The 18,225-nt window shown below is 32.2% G+C and overlaps 3 protein-coding genes across 3 annotated transcripts; 1 reads left to right on the plus strand and 2 right to left on the minus strand.

The window, feature by feature from the left end:
- Nucleotides 1-2,749: 2,749 nt before the first annotated feature.
- F5B22DRAFT_618903 (carnitinyl-CoA dehydratase) lies at nt 2,750-4,263 on the plus strand. The gene is made up of 3 exons (XM_047975747.1): nt 2,750-3,532; nt 3,601-3,720; nt 3,858-4,263. Exons 1-3 carry the CDS (start codon nt 3,139-3,141, stop codon nt 4,199-4,201), a joined length of 858 nt encoding a protein of 285 aa, XP_047827796.1. The 5' UTR covers nt 2,750-3,138; the 3' UTR covers nt 4,202-4,263.
- On the minus strand, nt 4,264-5,552 carry F5B22DRAFT_618905 (HotDog domain-containing protein). The gene is made up of 2 exons (XM_047975748.1): nt 5,297-5,552; nt 4,264-5,168 (listed from the first exon to the last, which is right to left on the minus strand). Exons 1-2 carry the CDS (start codon nt 5,423-5,425, stop codon nt 4,329-4,331), a joined length of 969 nt encoding a protein of 322 aa, XP_047827797.1. The 5' UTR covers nt 5,426-5,552; the 3' UTR covers nt 4,264-4,328.
- A 10,573-nt stretch (nt 5,553-16,125) lies between these two features.
- Nucleotides 16,126-17,954, minus strand: F5B22DRAFT_638395 (cytochrome P450; the record flags this gene model as incomplete). Its single annotated transcript, XM_047977583.1, has 5 exons — nt 16,126-16,304; nt 16,450-17,158; nt 17,225-17,607; nt 17,681-17,819; nt 17,877-17,954. 5 exons carry the CDS (start codon nt 17,952-17,954, stop codon nt 16,126-16,128), a joined length of 1,488 nt encoding a protein of 495 aa, XP_047827798.1.
- Nucleotides 17,955-18,225: the final 271 nt, after the last annotated feature.

Below are 18,225 nucleotides of genomic sequence, written 5' to 3' on the forward strand. Positions count from 1 at the left end.
ACCCAATTAACCTGGCTACATTTTTAACCTTCGTACGCATATAAAAAAAATCCCTTATTTTTCCACCAATAATTATAAAAACCCTTCGTAAAAAAAGCAACCTATAGCTTACACTCCAAACTATTAAACGAAACCTAAAATTATTTATCTAATACGTTATTATTATTTATAATATTTTTTATATAATATTTACCCTTTAAATAAAAGGTTTTAAATTAATAAATAAAATATTACCTTTAAAAGCTTAATTAACTTTAAATAAAAAATAATCAATTATATAATATATTTTTAATTTTATAATAAAATTATTTTCGCTTTTATATAGTTATATAAAAGATATAGCTAATTAATTAATAATATTATAGGGTTAAAAGCTAATTAAAAAAAATTAAACGTTAAACTTTATATAATAAACTTTAAATATCTAAATATATTTTAATTAAAGAATTAATTATTAATAGGTATTAAACGAAAATCCAATTAAATATTATATTTAGTTTATTTTTATATAAAAAATAATAAATAAAAATAGTATTTAAAAAAAAATATTTATAACTTTAATAAAACTAGGTTTATAATAAGTAAAATTATATTTAAAATAATTATAATTTTAATTAAATATAAATAAAAACTATAAGCTATTTAATTAAGCAATTTAAAATAGTTTATAATTATTTAAATAATTTTATTATATATTATTTTAATAAAGAAAAATTACTTTATACTTTAATATAAAAATAATAATATATTAAATAATTAAAAGATTATAATTATAAAAAATAATTAAATAATAAATAAATAAGCTATAAATTAAATTAAGCATTTTAATAAATATATAAAGCTTTATATAAAAGGATATTATTACTTTTTTTTCTTTAATAGTTATAAAAGCTATTATTTATATAAATTTAAATTATATTATAAAAAAAATAATATTATTACCTTTTATATATTTCCCTATTCCTTTTATTACTTTTAACTATTTAATATTAAGGTATTTAACCCTTTAAAATAATTATATAAAAAGTAAATTAAAAGCTTTATATAAATATATATTACTTATATTTAAAAGGAAAATTTTATAACTATATTTTTTTATATATTTAATAAAGCAATTATTTTAAATAATATATAAAAGGGATTTAAAGGAGCAGGTTTAATATTATATAATTTAAATTATATTATTAACCAGTTAAATTATTTAATTATATTTTAAATTAATCCTTTATTTCCAATATTATTTAATCTTTATATAATTATAACTTTAAATAATTTAATTAAAGTTAATTCCCTTTTTAAATATATTAAATAAAGGATTATATAATATTAAAATAGCTTTCCTATATTTATTATTAAAAGGTTAGGTTAAATTATATATAATATAATTAATATTATATATTATTTTATATTATTAAAGGGAAAGGTTAAAAGCTTTTATAAAATAAATTATAAGTTTAATAAACATTACTATATAAAAAGAATTAAATTATAAAGTAAAGGATCTTTTATTATTAAAGATATTAAGGATTAAATAAAGGTATAGGGTATTTTTAAAGCAAAAAATTACATCGTACGTTAAGGTAGTTGTTATATAAGGAAGAAGGAAACTTACGCCTAGCATTATAGGGCTTACGGTAAACCTAACTATAATGTATAAACTTGTAAAAATGTTATAAAAACATTTAGCAATTTAGATTTAAATTAGTTTAAGTTAATCGTATAAATAGTTATTAAGATATTTTTAAATGTATATATAAAGGTTAAAAATGTGGCCAGGTTAAGTGGGAGATACGTTATCTCTTAAAATTATAATATTTAAATTTAAGTTTTATAAAGCTATTATAATTATTAAATAATTATTAATAATATTAATAATTATATACCTATATATAGGAAGTTTTGCTAAAGTAAAAATATTAAAGGTTAAAGGTCTTAATTTTATAATATTCCAAAGGTAAATTTAAAGTATTTATATAAACTAATCCTTAAAAAAGGATGTTACCTATTTTTTAAATATAATAAACTATTATAATATTACTTAGCTATAGTTTTATATATTTATTCTATTATTATATAAGGAAGGAAGTTCTAATTTTTGCCCCTTATTCCCTTTCTTAGCGTTATATATAATGTTCCTTAGTCCATGCTATATATTGGAAATTAGGCTTCCTTGGTTCCGTGATAGGGACGGTGTTTTAGGATAGCGTTCTAGCAATTGCCCCCTCATAAATTAATTGATAACGTTCTCATTGTCTCTACGTATATGTTAAAGTCCTGGTAGACCAATAGAAACAAAATCCCAAACCTTAAACAGCGGTTTAAATAGCATCTCAGCCGGAGCCAAACAAATCGCATCCTCAGGACAGCGTCCGGGGGTAGCATTCCAACCCAGATAACATTTGTAGACAACATCCTCAACTAGAAGGTATCCGCAAACAACGTCGCAGGCAATGTCTGCAGACCAATGGTACACCCAATGATGTCCATAGAATAGTGAAAGATTGCAATGATAACGAAAACGTGTGTCGATTATAATGCTTTCCGTCTCCATGTGTATATTTAGGTCCTGGTAGACCAGCAGAAAATGACGACACGAAATGAACAGACAAAGTCCCGACGAAGTTGCAGGTCTTTCGTCTCTACACAGAATCATTGGATGACAAAGCAACAATAAACGGCAATGTAATAAGTACTATGTAGTATGTAGTGTACACAACGTACGTACACTACTAGGATTCGTAGGGAACGCGAAGCACTACGCTAACATTGTTAGTAAGTACGGACTGGGATTCTACGCACGCGAACCTATTCGGTTAACCTTCTCCAGTATTATGCAGATGCTACGTTAGCTGCTCTAACTTGTGACGGGCTTAGTGTAACTCCATTTGATCCATCTAGCTTTCGCGTCACTCTCGGCATGAAGCAGCATCAATTCTACGTGGGTCATCCGCCCGTTGCAATGAGCGTCCACGGCTCCTGGCACCCTCATCCTTGGGCCATGCTTCCTTCATCGCCGTGTTTGTCTCGCCCCTAAACAACATATCCACCTTGTCTAGGCGAGATAGCCCAGTGCCCTCGCAAGGCGCGCGCACGCCAAAACCTCTGTTTCAGAGTCTTTGCATCAGCAACTTGTCCAAGATGTCGTCCTCTGCGCCACGTACGAAGAACCCAGTCCCGGACTGGATCCAAGTCCCGTATCCGCACGTGGGAGAATGCATTATCTCCTTCCCACGAAAGCATATCCTCCTCGTTACAATCAACCGCCCACAGTTCATGAACTGTCTACCCGTCGAGACCACGATCGAATTAGGTACTCTGTGGAAATGGTATGATAGCGAACCAGAGCTGCGGGCAGCCGTTTTTACTGGCGCAGGCGAACGCGCTTTCTGTGCTGGCATGGATTTGAAACAGCGGCTGGACATCCTCAACACGAACGACGTTGCGCACGAATACCCTCACGGTGGATTTGGTGGTATGACGAACCGAACGGGCAAGAAGCCAATCATCATTGCTTGCAATGGTCATGCGCATGGTAGGAGTCAAGCACACATATGGATAGCGCTTGGTGTATGTATATGGGGGCTTACATGATATGAACAGGTGGTGGCATGGAGATTGTCTTGAATGCCGACGTAATATTTGCCTCGCCAAATGCCGATTTCCGTCTCCCCGAGGTCCTCCGTGGCGTGTCAGCCCTCGCTGGCGCACTCCCAAGATGCAGTAAGTCTCGATGCCACATTGTCTGGGGCATGGGAACCCCACTCTCTAGAAAGAAAAGATTAAGCCCCTTATTTTCCATCTTGACCCAATACCCCATAGATATGCAGCATTGTGATAGCTAACCTCGATTACTACAGTGGTACTCTTTGGAAACCATCGAACCATGGACCTGGTGCTAACTGGTCGAACGCTGACATTGAAAGAGGCTGTAGAATGGGGCCTGGTGAAGGAGGTAGTGCCACAGGATAAGTTGCTGGAACGGGCGATCGACTATGCGGACGAGATAGCGGCGTTGTGTCCTGATAGCGTCATTATCTCGCGTCTAGCTGCGCGTGAGGCCTGGGAAACCGGCATCAGCAGAGCCACAATGAGGGGTCAGGAACTTTGGGCGGAGAATATGCTGAAAAGCAAGAATGCCGCCGAGGGCCTTGCAGCTTACAGAGAAAAAAGGAAGCCAAAGTGGTATCCGTCGCATTTATAGTCAAAATCCACGTCCCACTTGTTGTAGACTGAAGAGCGAGCATTGAATTAACGGCGATCACAATGAAAATAATGATAATAGTATTTGGACTTTGAAGTCGCTTCCTGCCGTCATGCTACTTATGCTACTACAACTTGCTACTCTGCCGTTTGATCTTGGCGTAGCCGTTCGAAAGTGCTACTCTACCGTCACCTTTCACGATGGTTTCGAAAACGTAGTTGTCGAATCGACCGTCGGACGTAGTCTTCCAGATCCATGTCTCCAGCTCATCACCGGGGTAGACAACGCTCTTGAACCTTGCACCAAACGCTTTGAACCTCGTGGGGTCCGAACCACCCACCCCTCTTAGCAATCCATGCGCCACAATATTCCATGTGCCAAGGCCCTGCAAAATAGCCCCTTGGAAGCCCGCGCGCTTCCCAAAGTCATCGTCTGCGTGCATTGGGTTGTAATCGCCGCACAACCGATATAGAAGCGCCGTCTCCGGTGTCGTTTTATATGTGTGTACAGCGTCTGGCTGACGCGCGGGCATCTTAATAGCAGGCTTGCTTGGGCCCTTGGGACCTCCGTACCCGCCCTGACCCATGCCGAATGCCGTGCTGGTCATTCTGACGTAGACCGTTCCAGTCTTAACATCGATTAATTCGTGCTCCTGCTCAGAGATCATCGCACCTCCTTTGTCGTATGCCCCGACAATCTTGCTATGTATCTCTAGGTCTAGACCTTCCGAGCTTGTCGGGACTGGCCTCAATATCTCTATGCCTCGCTCGCCATCCACGGAGCGTTGCGCATCAAATGGTGGCATGCCCGGTACGGACTCTGATGTAGTGCGCGCCACAAAGTCGAACACATCTTGATCTGTTTGTTTGAAAGCTAGATTGATGGGGAACGTCGGGAACGCGGCGAAGCGCGGGTGTAGCTCATAGAGAAGGTGCTTCTCATCGGCCTGGGCACCAATTGCGTTCGCCTGAGGCCAGTCGTCCAATATTAGCAAAATAATATCGAGGAATCAGGAATAACACCGCTATCTTCCACGTTCTCAGATGGGCAATACGAAATGGTTGGGGCAAAACTAGGCCGTAGGATTTCACGTACAAAGAGCAAAACGTCACGGCGGTTATACGCGCATTTAATCGGACGAAACTTGTGTCCGATAGCTTTGCGAAAGTCGACGTTATCATAACGGCCGTCGCTTCGCTTTACAGGTATATCCTCAACACCCATATTATCTTGCGGTGTAATGATAATGTAGGACGTATATAAATATGAGACTAGTCCAAGCTCACCGGGCCCCCAAGATGGTGAGATAACGGTGAGACTCAGCGAAACTTTACTACCAATCTCGCTCAAATGGGTTATTTATGCCCGAAGATATTCTTGGCATTGCCCTCTCTCATATGAGTTACTGCGTCCCACAAAGGAAGCCAACCTCGGCAAGACCGCTGCACAGGATGTCCCGCTCTAGTGGCTCCACTAACACTAGGTAGGCACTCTAACCGAAGCATGGCACATACAGTAAGTAGCTCCTCACACATTCAGGGGTATGGGATTACACACACTTACCAACTGTTACACACGTACAAGCTGAACATGCAGTTCGCCTTGCGCTTCGGCCGTACGAAAGGCCATTGCAGGCTGTTCATGATCTTCAGAGACATGCAGGAAATATTGGAAAGTGAGGTTATACAGACCTCGCTTTATGAAACAAGCCCATGAGACTAGGTTCGGTAGACCATAGAGTTGAGTTAAGCCATCGAGGCCAAGAAGGAATTGGTTGGTCAAGGACTCATGTAGGCCTAGTTGATCATTGTAATCTGAACAGCTCCAGTTCTAAGCCCAGTCTCCTGCGCTTGTCATACCAACCTACAACGGTTAACCAAAGAAAATCAAACCCCCAAAAAGGGCAGCCTTGGGCATTTGAACATGTATATCAAAATTGCTATCTATACACGCTCATCTAACACATGATTCATGATCAGTGGCGATATTGTCCACATAAGTATAAACCTTCAATTATCTACTATTGGCTTCCAGGGCTTTCTAATAGCTAGGGGGTTAGGAATGAACCGTAACTCACCTGCAAACACTCCATTGCATGTAAACACGGCAAAGATATAAATTTTAATAGACGAAAATATGCCACGTACGACCATAGGAGCTGGAGAACGCGGGGTTCCGTCCGCTTCCCCATAGCTAAACCAGATACCGGTACCGCTAGATTAGTAGTTGGGTCGTTGACGACCAGCGAATCCCTGGTGTTGTACGTTTTTGCCTCTTATTAGACTTCTTTTTTGTCTTTCCCAGTACACTTTCTTAGCACGTGTGAGGACTGAAAGTGATTGATTCATGTGGAATGGAATTAGCATCCACTGTAATGGGACAAGGCATATTCTGTATAAGCCGGAGCTGAAGTCTCATTCGGGTCAATTATACGCAATGTCAATTCCCTGGCCCTCTGTCTCCACTCCAGTTAGCCGTATATACCGAGACAGAAACTGAGCTACATGTTTGATTGATTGATTGATGGTGTTTAATGTTGTGAGGGTATGCTACGTAGTAGCTTACCCAAGCCTCCGCAAGGGCATAGGGACGTGATACGCTGTTCACTATTTGAACTATTTAATATGTATATATAGTAGCTATAGGTGTTAATTTTTCGCTTTTTAAGTGTGTTAGGTTATAATTCCGTGTTTATTCCGTTTAGGACTTCCATGCTTTATGTATTCGGTTTATCCTTTATTTAAGGATTAGTTATAGGAGACCTATCGATTTAAGGTTTTATTTTGTGGTTTAGGGTATAAGCTTAGTAGTTTGGCTAGCTTCTTAGTTTATAGCCCTACTTTAAAGGTAATTTTAGGATAATAAAGATTGTTAAATAGGTAGGTGGTAGAATAATAAGTAATGTTTAAGGTATATTAATTTATTTTTGCTTTTAGATAGTTATTTAATATGTATTTCTATGGGTATTTGGGGGTATATTAATCTGTTTTTACTTTTATAGAATAGAAAAAATAGAAATAAATAATAGAAATAGAGGGTGGAAGGGGGGGTATAATAAAGCTATAAGTATAGCTCATATAGTAGGAGAGGGGAGATTATAGGGTTAAAAAGTGTTATTTATAATTTATATATAATATATTTTATTTTTTAAGGGGCTTTTTATTAAATGCGATACTTCTGGCAATGGTTAGGCTTATTTAGTATATAGTATTTATGGTATTGATGAAGACTATGGGTACTTAAGGGTACTTTTATTTTTATAGGATTAGGGGGTGTTTATTGTAAAATGTTATAAGCTTTTAAAAGGAAAGATTTTTATAAGTAATAGGGGGATTTAATTTTAAGCTTAGGGCTATATATAAGTAGGAGTTTAGGGAAAGGGTTTATATATATTTATGGGAGGGAGCTATTTTAGTAATGGTTTCCCTGTTTGTTTTGTTAGGTAGGTGTATAGTTATTATTTTCTTTTTGTTTAAAGTTGGGTATGCTTAACTTAGGAGTTCCAAATGCTTATAATAGGTTATAAAAGGATTTTATTTAAGATTAGGTATTTAAAAGTAAGATTAAGGTAGTAATTAATATATATATTTTAGGGTTATAGTGCTTTTTATAGTAATTTTTATTTTATTTATAAAAGGAGTTTAAAGTTTGTTTATAGTAGTATTATTAGGTCTTTTTGCTTTTAAATGTTGGTAAGGGGTATTTAATAATAGTTTAGGGTTGGGGCTTCCTTTTTTTTGTTGCTTTAGGTTAGGCTTAGGTTGGTAGCTTAGGAAAGGAGGTTTTAGTTTAAACGATTTTATTTTTAAGGTAGGTTATATTAGAGTTAATTATTTATAAATGTAAATAGCTTATAAATCTTTAGTTCTTTATTATTTTTATATTCTTTTAGGCTAGGTGCTTTATTTTGTTTTTAGTAATATATTTTTTATATTATAAATAGGATATAGATAGAGGAAAAGTATTTTATAGCTTTATAGAATTTTTAAAAGTCCGGAGGGTTTTAAAGGAGTTAGGTTAAGTAAGCTTTATGGTTTTAAGAGTTAATTAGTTCTAGTTTATGGAACCTTATAGGCTAGCTATTTTTTACCTACTTTTTACTATTTTGCCTTTTTTTTAACTTTAGTAGTTTAGGCTAATATACTTTCCTTTTTTTAAATCTTTTATAATAGATTAAATATATATAGGTTTTATTACTATAGTTTTATTAAAAGTTTAAACTTTAATATAAATAGTATAGCTTAACCTTTTTATAATTAAATTTATAATAGTATAACTTATAGTTATTATAGTTTAAAAGGTATATAAAGAGTTTATTAAAGATATTCCTTAAGAGCTTTAATATTTTAGGGCATTTTTTGGGCTTATAGTAAATGTTTATAGATTAATGTTTAATTAGTTAAATTATTTTAATGTTTTTTTCTACTTTGTTTTTAATTAATAGGTTATTTTATTATTATGCTTTTGTTATATTTTTAATTAATTGTTTAACTAGTGCTTTAATGCTTATAATTGTAGGGTTTATAAATTTTAAGTCTATTAGGCCCTTTTCTACTACTTCTTTTATAAATAAATTTATTTATTTTTTTTTTTTATATTTATATAACTTAAATACTATTTAAGTTTTATATTATACCCTTTTATTAATTTATATATTTATATAAAGGTATTTTATAAAGTTATAGGGGTATTCTTTTATATATTTTAAATTATTAATATATTATTTATATAAATTATTATTTTATATATAGGGAATAATTCAACCGCTTTTTATAGGCCCCGGAAGGCTTTAGCTTTTTTAGCATTAAAGATAACCCTTATAAAAGTTATTTTATTATTTCCTTTAAATACTTTATTTTTCCTTTTATAAATTATATAGCTATAATTTAACCCTTTATTTTTTTATAATTTATTAAAGAATATTATTATATTGAATATTAATTGTTTATTAAACTATTTTTTAAATTTTTTAATAGCTTTTTTTTTTATTTTTCCCTTTATAGGGTTAATATTAAAGCCCTTTAAGTATTTAGGCAGGTATAAAATTAGTTTTATTATTAGTTATAATAGTTTCCTTATTAGTTAAATGTTTAACTTTAAGTATTATTATTATTTAGCCCTTTTTTCTCTTTTAATTATTTTTATATTAGCTTATAATATTAGTGGGTATCCTTTTATAATGGTATATACCTTATATAAAAACCGGAATCTAGCTTTATTAAAAGTAATTTAAGCTGTTAAAAGGTTGCTATTTATAAATAGTATTGTATTAGGTTGCGTTTTTAAAATTGGTAGGACCTTTTTAACTACCTTTATTAATACTTTTTATATTAATTTAATATAACCCCTTAATTTAATGCTCGTTTTTACTGGGTATTTTAATGTTATATATATTAAGGGCTTAATTTTACCCTTATATTATACTTCGTATTTATAAAGTAATAAGGGAAATATTATTGTTTTAATTACTTTATATAAGGCTAAAGCTGGTAGTTCTTTTTTTATAATTATTAATACTTTAATATAATTAAATAGTTTTATAATAATTGTAGCTCTCTTTTTTATATAATATTTAAATAATAATTTCCGGTTAAATTAAACCTTAAGTTAATATAACGTTAAGCATGATTTTTAAATTACCTGCTATATTAATAATTTAGTATTTTCTTCTTTATAAAGTAGGATTAATATAATTATCTTAATTAAGGTATATATATTAGGATTATTTATATTTTTCCCTTTATTAAAATATATTACCTTTATCTTTTTAAAAGTAAAAGAGATCCTGTTTTTATTTTTATAGGATAGTATTTTATTTATTTTAACTTAAGTTAGCTTTATGCTTTTTTTTAATATATTTATAACTTTTAAAATTATTATATTATTTATATACTTTTATTTACTATTATTTTATTTTATTAGTTTAGTTATATAGATTATATATAATATTGGGGATTAGGGTAAGCTTTATAGGGTTTTATATTATTGCTTTTATATGTTTATAATATATTTTTCTAATTTTATTTTAATATTTTTTTAATTAGGAAGTTATTTATTAATTATAATACTTTATTTAACTATTCCTATTAGGCTATTTTTATTAATAGGCACCTTTATAATAATATATTAAATGCCCTTTATATATTTAAGGTAATTAGTGTTGCCTTTTTTTTAGCTGCTAAAGCTAATTCTACTTTATAAGTAAGGCTGGCTATTAGGTTTATAGCTAAACGTATTAATAAAGCTTCTATATATTATAAATTAAAGATCCCTAATTATAATCCTATTTATGCTATTTTTTTAGCGATTAATTGTTTATATCTTTTATTAATGTAAAGTAATAGTACGATAGGCTTAAATAAGCGGAAGGATGAAAAGTTTATCTTTCCTACTTTTAATATTATTATTATTTATATAGTTTTTTAGGGTAAGGGGAAGTAGTTAACTTTTAAAATCTTTTCCTTTAATTACTTATAGTATTTTTTTATATATATTTAATATACCTTTATAATTTTTACTATAATTTTATTTTCCTTTAAAAAGGTTAATATAACTTTATATATATATTAGTAGATCTTTTTTTATATAATTATTATCTTTTAAGGTAAGTTTTCTATAATATAAGGTAAGTTGCCTATTAAATTATTATTTAAGTTAAATTGCTTTAATATACTTTTATAAAATAGTTAGGCCTTTATTAAGCCTTTTTTAATATATTATCCTATTATTAAATTATATATAAGTAGTATATATAAATAGGCTTTTAATTTATATTAGTTAATTAAGTTATATAGGTTTTTATTTATCTTTACCTTATTAATCTTTATTTTTTAATAATTCCTTTTTACTTTTTAGATTATATTTAAAAATGTTTTATGTTTATTTAAAATTTCTTTATTATTTTACTTTCCTATTAGGGCTTGCTTTTATACCTATTTTTATTTCCTATATATTGTTATATAATCCGTTATTTATTAAGGTATTAATTTGCCTTTATATTATTGTTTATTGCTTATTATTTTAATACTGTTAATTAGTATTATAATTAATAATTTTATAGTTATATTTAATTTTTTTAAGCTTTTAACTTAATAGATTAATAGGAAAGAAGTTGTTATTATTTTTATTATATTTAATAATTTGCTTAAGTTATCCTTATTAACTTTTTACTTTTATTGTTTAAATAAAAGTTTATAGCTTTTATTTAGGTATATAATCCTAATAGGGTAATGGTTTAATTCCGATATATAGTTCCTATCTAGGTATACTTTTAAAAAGGGAACGTTTAAAAAAGGAAGGTTAATAATATATTTATTTTTATATATAGGCTTACTAGGTTTACCTATATAGTTTATTTTTATCCTTAAGGACTATATTGTAAGCTGGTACCTTTTATCCTTTAATATAATACTTAGTTTTTAATTTAAATGTTTTATGTTAGTGTTTCCTACTATTAAGTAGTTTTATAGGGGTTTAAAGGTATAAATATAATTTAATACCTTTAAAATTCTTAATAATTTATAATAATTTAATATAAGGTAGCTGTTAATATTTATTTAAAGTAAATTTTTTAACTAAATTAGTTAACGGAAAGTAGTTAAAAGGTTAGCTCCTTTTTATATATAAGTTATTACTTTAGGTTAGTTTTTTTTATTATCCTAATAGTTTAGGGGGGTATATAAGGTATATTTTAGGTAGTTTTATGTTAGGGTATCCTTAAAGGTAGCTATTTAAAGCTTTTATATTAATAATATATTAATGTTTTCCTTTTAATACCTTTAAAAAAATGTAATATAGATTAGTTAAGCCTTTTATATATTATAAATAATAATTTATAAAGCTTTTAAAAGTTTAGTTTAATAGAATTACCGCCTTTTATTCCTTATCCTATAGTTTATCCTTTAATTTAGGGTAGGGTGTTAAATATATATTTATAATTTATTAAGCTATATAGGCATTAGTTGGTTATCCTTTATATAATAGGGTAATGGTAGCCCTATTATTATTTATAAAAGTTAAAGTATTATATAAACTTCTTTATACTTTTTTATTATTAGCTATATTAATTATTATTATTTTTTAAATTACTTTTATATTGTTCCTTATATTATTATTTTTTTAAGGATAATTTAAAGATTTTAAATTACTTTATAGGGATAAACGTTAATGGTAAGCTAGTATTTATTAAAGCTAGTTTTTTCCGTCCTTTATTAATTTATACTATTTTAGCGGAATGGGCTATCCTAGTTAGGATATCTTTATTATTGTTTTTATTTAAGTTAAATGGTAGGAGGTCCTTTACTACGAAAGGTAGGCGATTGACCTTGTTATACCTTTTCTCCCTAATTTATTTAACCTTTTATAGTTTAACTTTAAATAAGGCTATAATTTTTCCGTTAATTTAACGGGGCTTTATTAAATAATTTATATAGCTTATTAGGAAAGGTTTATAATAATTAATATATTTGGGTAGCTTTATATAAAGGTTTAATTTATAGTTTATTATATAATCTTTATAATTTTTATACCGGGTTATTTTATTATATTATTTAATAATATAATATTTTTAATATTTTAAATTATAGGTCCTATAGTATTTAATAATAGGCTTTTTATTTATTTACTATAAAGATAAGCTTATAAAAAAGAGCTTAAAGCTTTTAATTAATTATTTAAAAAATATAACTTAAGTTATATATTTTATAAATAGGTTCGTTTTATATTATAATAAGTATACGTTTATTAATATAACCTTTATTTATACCTTTATTTTTTGTTTTATTTAATTTGCTATAATGTTATTATATATTCCTTTATTTAAATAATTTAGGAATAATATAAGAATGTTAACTATAATATAAATAATTTAAATTTTTAGGAGTTTCATTTTTATTACTTTTAGGGTATATAAAATAAATGCTTAATTTTTTAGGGTTATTAGTTTATTTTAAGCTTTAGGCTTTAAGGTTTATATTAACCACCCTACTTTTATAGCCTGGATATTAATTATTTCTTTTTTATTTAACGTTAGTTCTTTAATTAAGGTAATTTAAGTTATAAATAGGGTTAATTAATATAGGAATTTATTTTTTATTACTTTTAACGCATTTCCCACTTGACCTGGCCGCCCCCCCAGCCCATACAAGAAACGTCGGTGCGCTAATCACGTGATAATTTAATAACTTTACAAATATTAGTCGTATAAAATAATAAAATATACCATTAGATTCGTAATAAAAAGAGCTATTTAACAGTAACCCCCACCAAATCTTACGATTTATATTCGCGGAGTTATTAAGCCATACGTTAAAGTAAGCGTTAAAATAATCCTTGCTTAGCGCCACTTTAGCGTATTGCTTAATATCTCGCTTAATAAATTTTGTAAAAAATAGTAAAAAATACCATTAGATCCCCCTTTGACTAATGGATTTAACGGTACTAATTATTAAATCGTACGATTAGTATTCGTAAAGTTATTAGAAATTGAAATAATGGGGTTTTATATAGGTTATTGGGGTGGCCAGGTCAATTGGGTGGCCAGGTCAAGTGGGAGATGCGTTATTAAAACTTTAGGATTTTTTATATTAATAATTATTAATTATATTTTAAATAATATAAATATAATATTTATCCTTATTAATTTATAAATATTTATAATTAGGGTTAATAGTTTATTAATATTATAGATAATTATAATATAAATACTTTAAATATTAATTAAGCTTTTTATTATTTTCCGTATTAGTTATTTTAAGGTAGCCCTACTATTAATAATAGCTTTATTATTTATAGGGTAGGTTAATTACGGTTATAAATAAACTAATATAGCATTTTTAAACTTTATAAAGATTATTATATTAAGGTATTAATTAACTTTATTAATTAATTCCCTAATAAGCTTATATTATAAACTTTGGTTCGTTTTATTAAATAATTTAATAAAGTTATTTAAAATTATAATAAAGCTTATAAAAACCTCCTTCTTTATTTTAACGCTATATTTTACTTTAGTAAAATAGTTTATAATTAAGCTTTATAATAAAGGTTTTTATTTAATAACGTTCTTCTTTATAGCTATTCTAAATAGTGCAAAAGTACTATTAATTTTAACCTTTTTATATTATAAATTAGTTACAAATAGCATAGAAGGTTTTATTTATTTAATAAATTAGGGGTCTAGTGTAACGGGCTTATATTATGGTATAGGAAGGTCCGCTATAAGTAGGAAAAGCTTACTAAGGGTGGATCCTTTAGTATTTTGTGCAGATTACGTTAATTTACAGCGGTATTAGTGTTTTTGGTGTGGCGCACGCCTGTGTACTAATAGTTCTAAGCGTACGGATAATAAATTGAAGGGAAGGTGACTGAGCTACATGTGGTGTAAGGGGATAGATAGTGTGCATGGTGCTCATGCTTCTGCCCGTACCAATCATATATTTATCATTCCAACCATTCACCGTGACGGCTTGGGCTTTCTATCTGCCAGGCGGTCATACAGGTATTAATAGTATGACAGTTATATAGCACATCTGGCCTCACCATTGGGGGCGATAGGTATTGACAGCGTTTGGGAGCTTGTAGAGTCAATCGTGCAGCCGTGGGGCACTTTACTTCACAGTTTCCATTACCCCAGAACACTCCTAGTATACTAACTTACTAAGAGATTAAGCCCATCTCTCTACACGTTTTAAACTCCTTTTTATCCTTCACGGGTGCATAATATATGTGGCGGGCTACCCTTTTCTACATTATATATGAATTACGGTTTATAATAGGATATAAACCCAATTGTATTTCTTCGGCACATAGAGTAGTTAATATCTTAAGAGGCTACCCCTATAGCAGCAGTCACAATCTTCAGCTAAGCATATCCAGCCCCCTGGACCAAGAGCCTGGATGATGGGCAGGCAGAACATATTCGTAGCATTGATAGGAAACCCAGGCGGATGTCTTAAAGTAGAGAAGACATAGTTGTTCACTCCCACATCTCATTATAAGTGACCTCTTACAGTGCTATATCTAATGTATGCAGGCTACCAAATCCAGAGCTCTTCATTTCTATCTTCCAGTATTGGTATAATATAAAGGTATAGTATGGCAGTGCGGTTCCGTAACAGGCCCCCAATATTGCCATAGAAACTTCGAACATGATGCATAAGTCCTACACCTATCTCAAAAACGAACCGAAAGCACAAGGCACGGAAATCCTAAAACCAGTGGACACAAAGTTATGGCTTAATGCGCTGGTGATAATCGTATTTATTCTCCGAGGCCATTGTGAGTGTATATACTCTACAGAGTATATATGATGGGTAGCTTAGCATATCCCCGATATACGCGTAAGTATGATGCTATATAACATACCCACTTCTCCACAACATGGGTATATTTCAAAGAGGTTAGAACATCATCTTTTACCTAGTTAGCAGAGACCACATACTACATAACATTTAAACTATATGTCAGATTGACTCTTGCTAGAAATGAACAGGCCGTTGGTCGCTGAAGTAACAGAGGGGAAATCAACGTTACTACTAACAATTGTGATAAATTACTATTTCTTCCTTCTTCCTTCTTCCTAACAACCCATATCATAAAGGGACTAGAGACATTATTCATTTTCGAACACTGCGTATCATTATATAAACCATGTAACCACCCACTGCCCAAAATATGATTCTCGGTTACAAGGCGATTACTTTACTAGCACGCATGAAATACATTTCGTGACTTAGGGATTGACCTCAGTTGTGTATGATGATATTGTATTCTATTCAATGAGAGTATATAGAGATGATAATATTAAAGCTTATATTTGTCTGGGTTTATTTTGTCAAAGAAGTCAAAATCACACGCTATACCGGTCGTACATAATCAGTATTACAATCTTTGGCGCTAAAAGATGGCAGTCAAGGGAAGGGAGATTATTCAAGCTCCATCAGGCAGCGATGACCTTGAGGGTTGATCAGGAAAAACAACTTCGGCACCATGTCCTCATCCGTCATGCCTTCGAGCGACGACATCTTCGCATTAGGGAACTTCTTGAAGAACCGAGCCACGCCCAGCCGAAGTTCGATCTTTGCAAGATGTAGTCCGATGCAAACTAGAAAGCTATTAGCATATTTCATTCGTTATAGGGCTATGCGATGTATCGAGACCATGAGTTCTGAAGACAAGGGAAGACGATGCAAGAGGGTGTAATTTATAGCTGGGTTCGAGAAGGATGAACGGAAGAGCAGGCGACCTACCTCTGGAGCCACCACCGAAAGGCAAAAACGCGTCCTTCATCGCCTGTGTCGTATTCTCCCATCGAGATGGATCAAACTTTTCGGGATCTGGGAATGCATCAGGGTCCCGATGAAGACTGTAGTTCTGTGTCGTCACCGTGTATCCTGCTGGGATATGATATCCACACAACTCAGCACCTCCCTGCGGGACCTCTCTTGGTAGACCAGAAGGTGCAGCAGGGAACCTTCGAAGGACCTCGTCAATGACATGCTCAAGGTAAGAGATGTGTGCTTGTTGCAAGTCCTCGTAAGCGAAGTCGTCTGGAAGCACTTCGAGTTCCTTCACGAGGCGGGACTTGACTTTGGAATTGCGACACACAGCCCACACCAAATAAGTTAGAGTATTGGAGGTGGTATCGCTGCCAGCGACAATGTAGGCCTGTGCATGATCCCGGATCTCATCTTGGGTGATGCTCGCCTCATCCTCGGCCTTGTAGACTTTAGTAAAGACAGTCGGCCTAGAATCAGGGCCCTCCCTCTCTACGATGGCTCTATGGCGGCTAATAGATTCATCCGCATACATGCGTATGCGCCGGACAGCCGCCTGGGCGGCTGATGACATCGGAAGTGGGATACCAAAGCGATACGAGAACCGGAAGAGAGAAGGGAAGGCTGATCGATACGACCCAAACTTCCCGGCCCCCTGTAAGTCAGTAATATATTGGTTGATCTAGAACAAACGAGTTAGTACCGGTTAACTGTCCTATAGGATGAGACTCATCGAGTTAGAACGGACTTTATTAGTCTCAAGCATCCGAAACGATTCTCCGAAGCTCAGCTCTCCAATAACATCTGTGGTAAGATAAAGCCACCACTTATAGATGTCAGCAGCGCCACGAGTCTTGTGTTCTTCCGCCATCCCCTGTATGGCAAGGTTGACTTTTTGTTCAATCTGCGGCATGAATTCCTTGAGACCAGACTCGGAGAGTGGTGCCGAAAGCAATCTCCTGAAGCGCCTATGTGTAGGAATGTCTGGCGTATTGAAGACGGTGATGGTAAAAGGAACAAAGTCCAAGTACCAACGAGACTTGGGGAATTCATTTTTAACCTTGAAAATGCTTTTGACAACTTGTGGATCCGCAATGTAAACCTCACGAGGGCCAACTCGGACAATAGGGCCTAACGGCAGTCAGTATGGACGACATAACAATGCTGGATTCGTACAAGCCGACAGGACAGGGCAGTTTCGTACCATATTTTTGGTGAAGATTGTGAATATAAGGGGCTTTTCTCCCAGCCATCCAGTGTAATCTTCCGACAACATCCGTGAACCTAGTATACCACGGTCCTGGAACTCGTGAAAGAGGACTGCTGAGGGTCGAGCTAAGTAGCTAGTAGAAACTGATGTCAGATGCTTCGCGGGAGACCGAGACATGAAAGTTTCTTACCAGCAATATGGCAACTAAGCCTAGAGCGCCCAACGTATAGACATGGTTGGATTTCAGTAGTTCTTGTGTCACATCCATACTTGTATCCATGTTGAATAAATCTGAGGTTGTGGTTCTAGATTGCAATGAGAAACTGCTGGATACTTTTCCTGGTACAGAAACCGTAGGATGGCGTTTTACATTTATACACGCATGCGAGTATAGATCAACCGACACCTAAACTTCTGCTCGGTGCCACCGGTCTCACCCTCGGGGACCGTTTCCTTGCCGACTAGAGCGAGTGGTAGAGCGGAAGCGACCAACATTGTAGATAGAAGGGTCACTGTATACACACTTGAGGATACCTACG

This window comes from Xylaria bambusicola (assembly GCF_022495145.1).
Source record: "Xylaria bambusicola strain CBS 139988 unplaced genomic scaffold F5B22scaffold_44, whole genome shotgun sequence".
In the NCBI taxonomy this organism is placed as follows: domain Eukaryota; kingdom Fungi; phylum Ascomycota; class Sordariomycetes; order Xylariales; family Xylariaceae; genus Xylaria; species Xylaria bambusicola.

Excerpts from the sequence above, each read along its gene's own strand:
- F5B22DRAFT_618903 (XM_047975747.1), top strand. The coding sequence starts at position 3,139 with ATGTCGTCCTCTGCGCCACGTACGAAGAACCCAGTCCCGGACTGGATC. Across the intron at positions 3,533-3,600 it reads TTGCAATGGTCATGCGCATG|GTGGTGGCATGGAGATTGTC; the intron begins GTAGGAGTCAAG and ends TGATATGAACAG. Across the intron at positions 3,721-3,857 it reads TGGCGCACTCCCAAGATGCA|TGGTACTCTTTGGAAACCAT; the intron begins GTAAGTCTCGAT and ends CGATTACTACAG.
- F5B22DRAFT_618905 (XM_047975748.1), bottom strand. The coding sequence starts at position 5,425 with ATGGGTGTTGAGGATATACCTGTAAAGCGAAGCGACGGCCGTTATGAT. Across the intron at positions 5,169-5,296 it reads GCCGTGACGTTTTGCTCTTT|GCGAACGCAATTGGTGCCCA; the intron begins GTACGTGAAATC and ends GACTGGCCTCAG.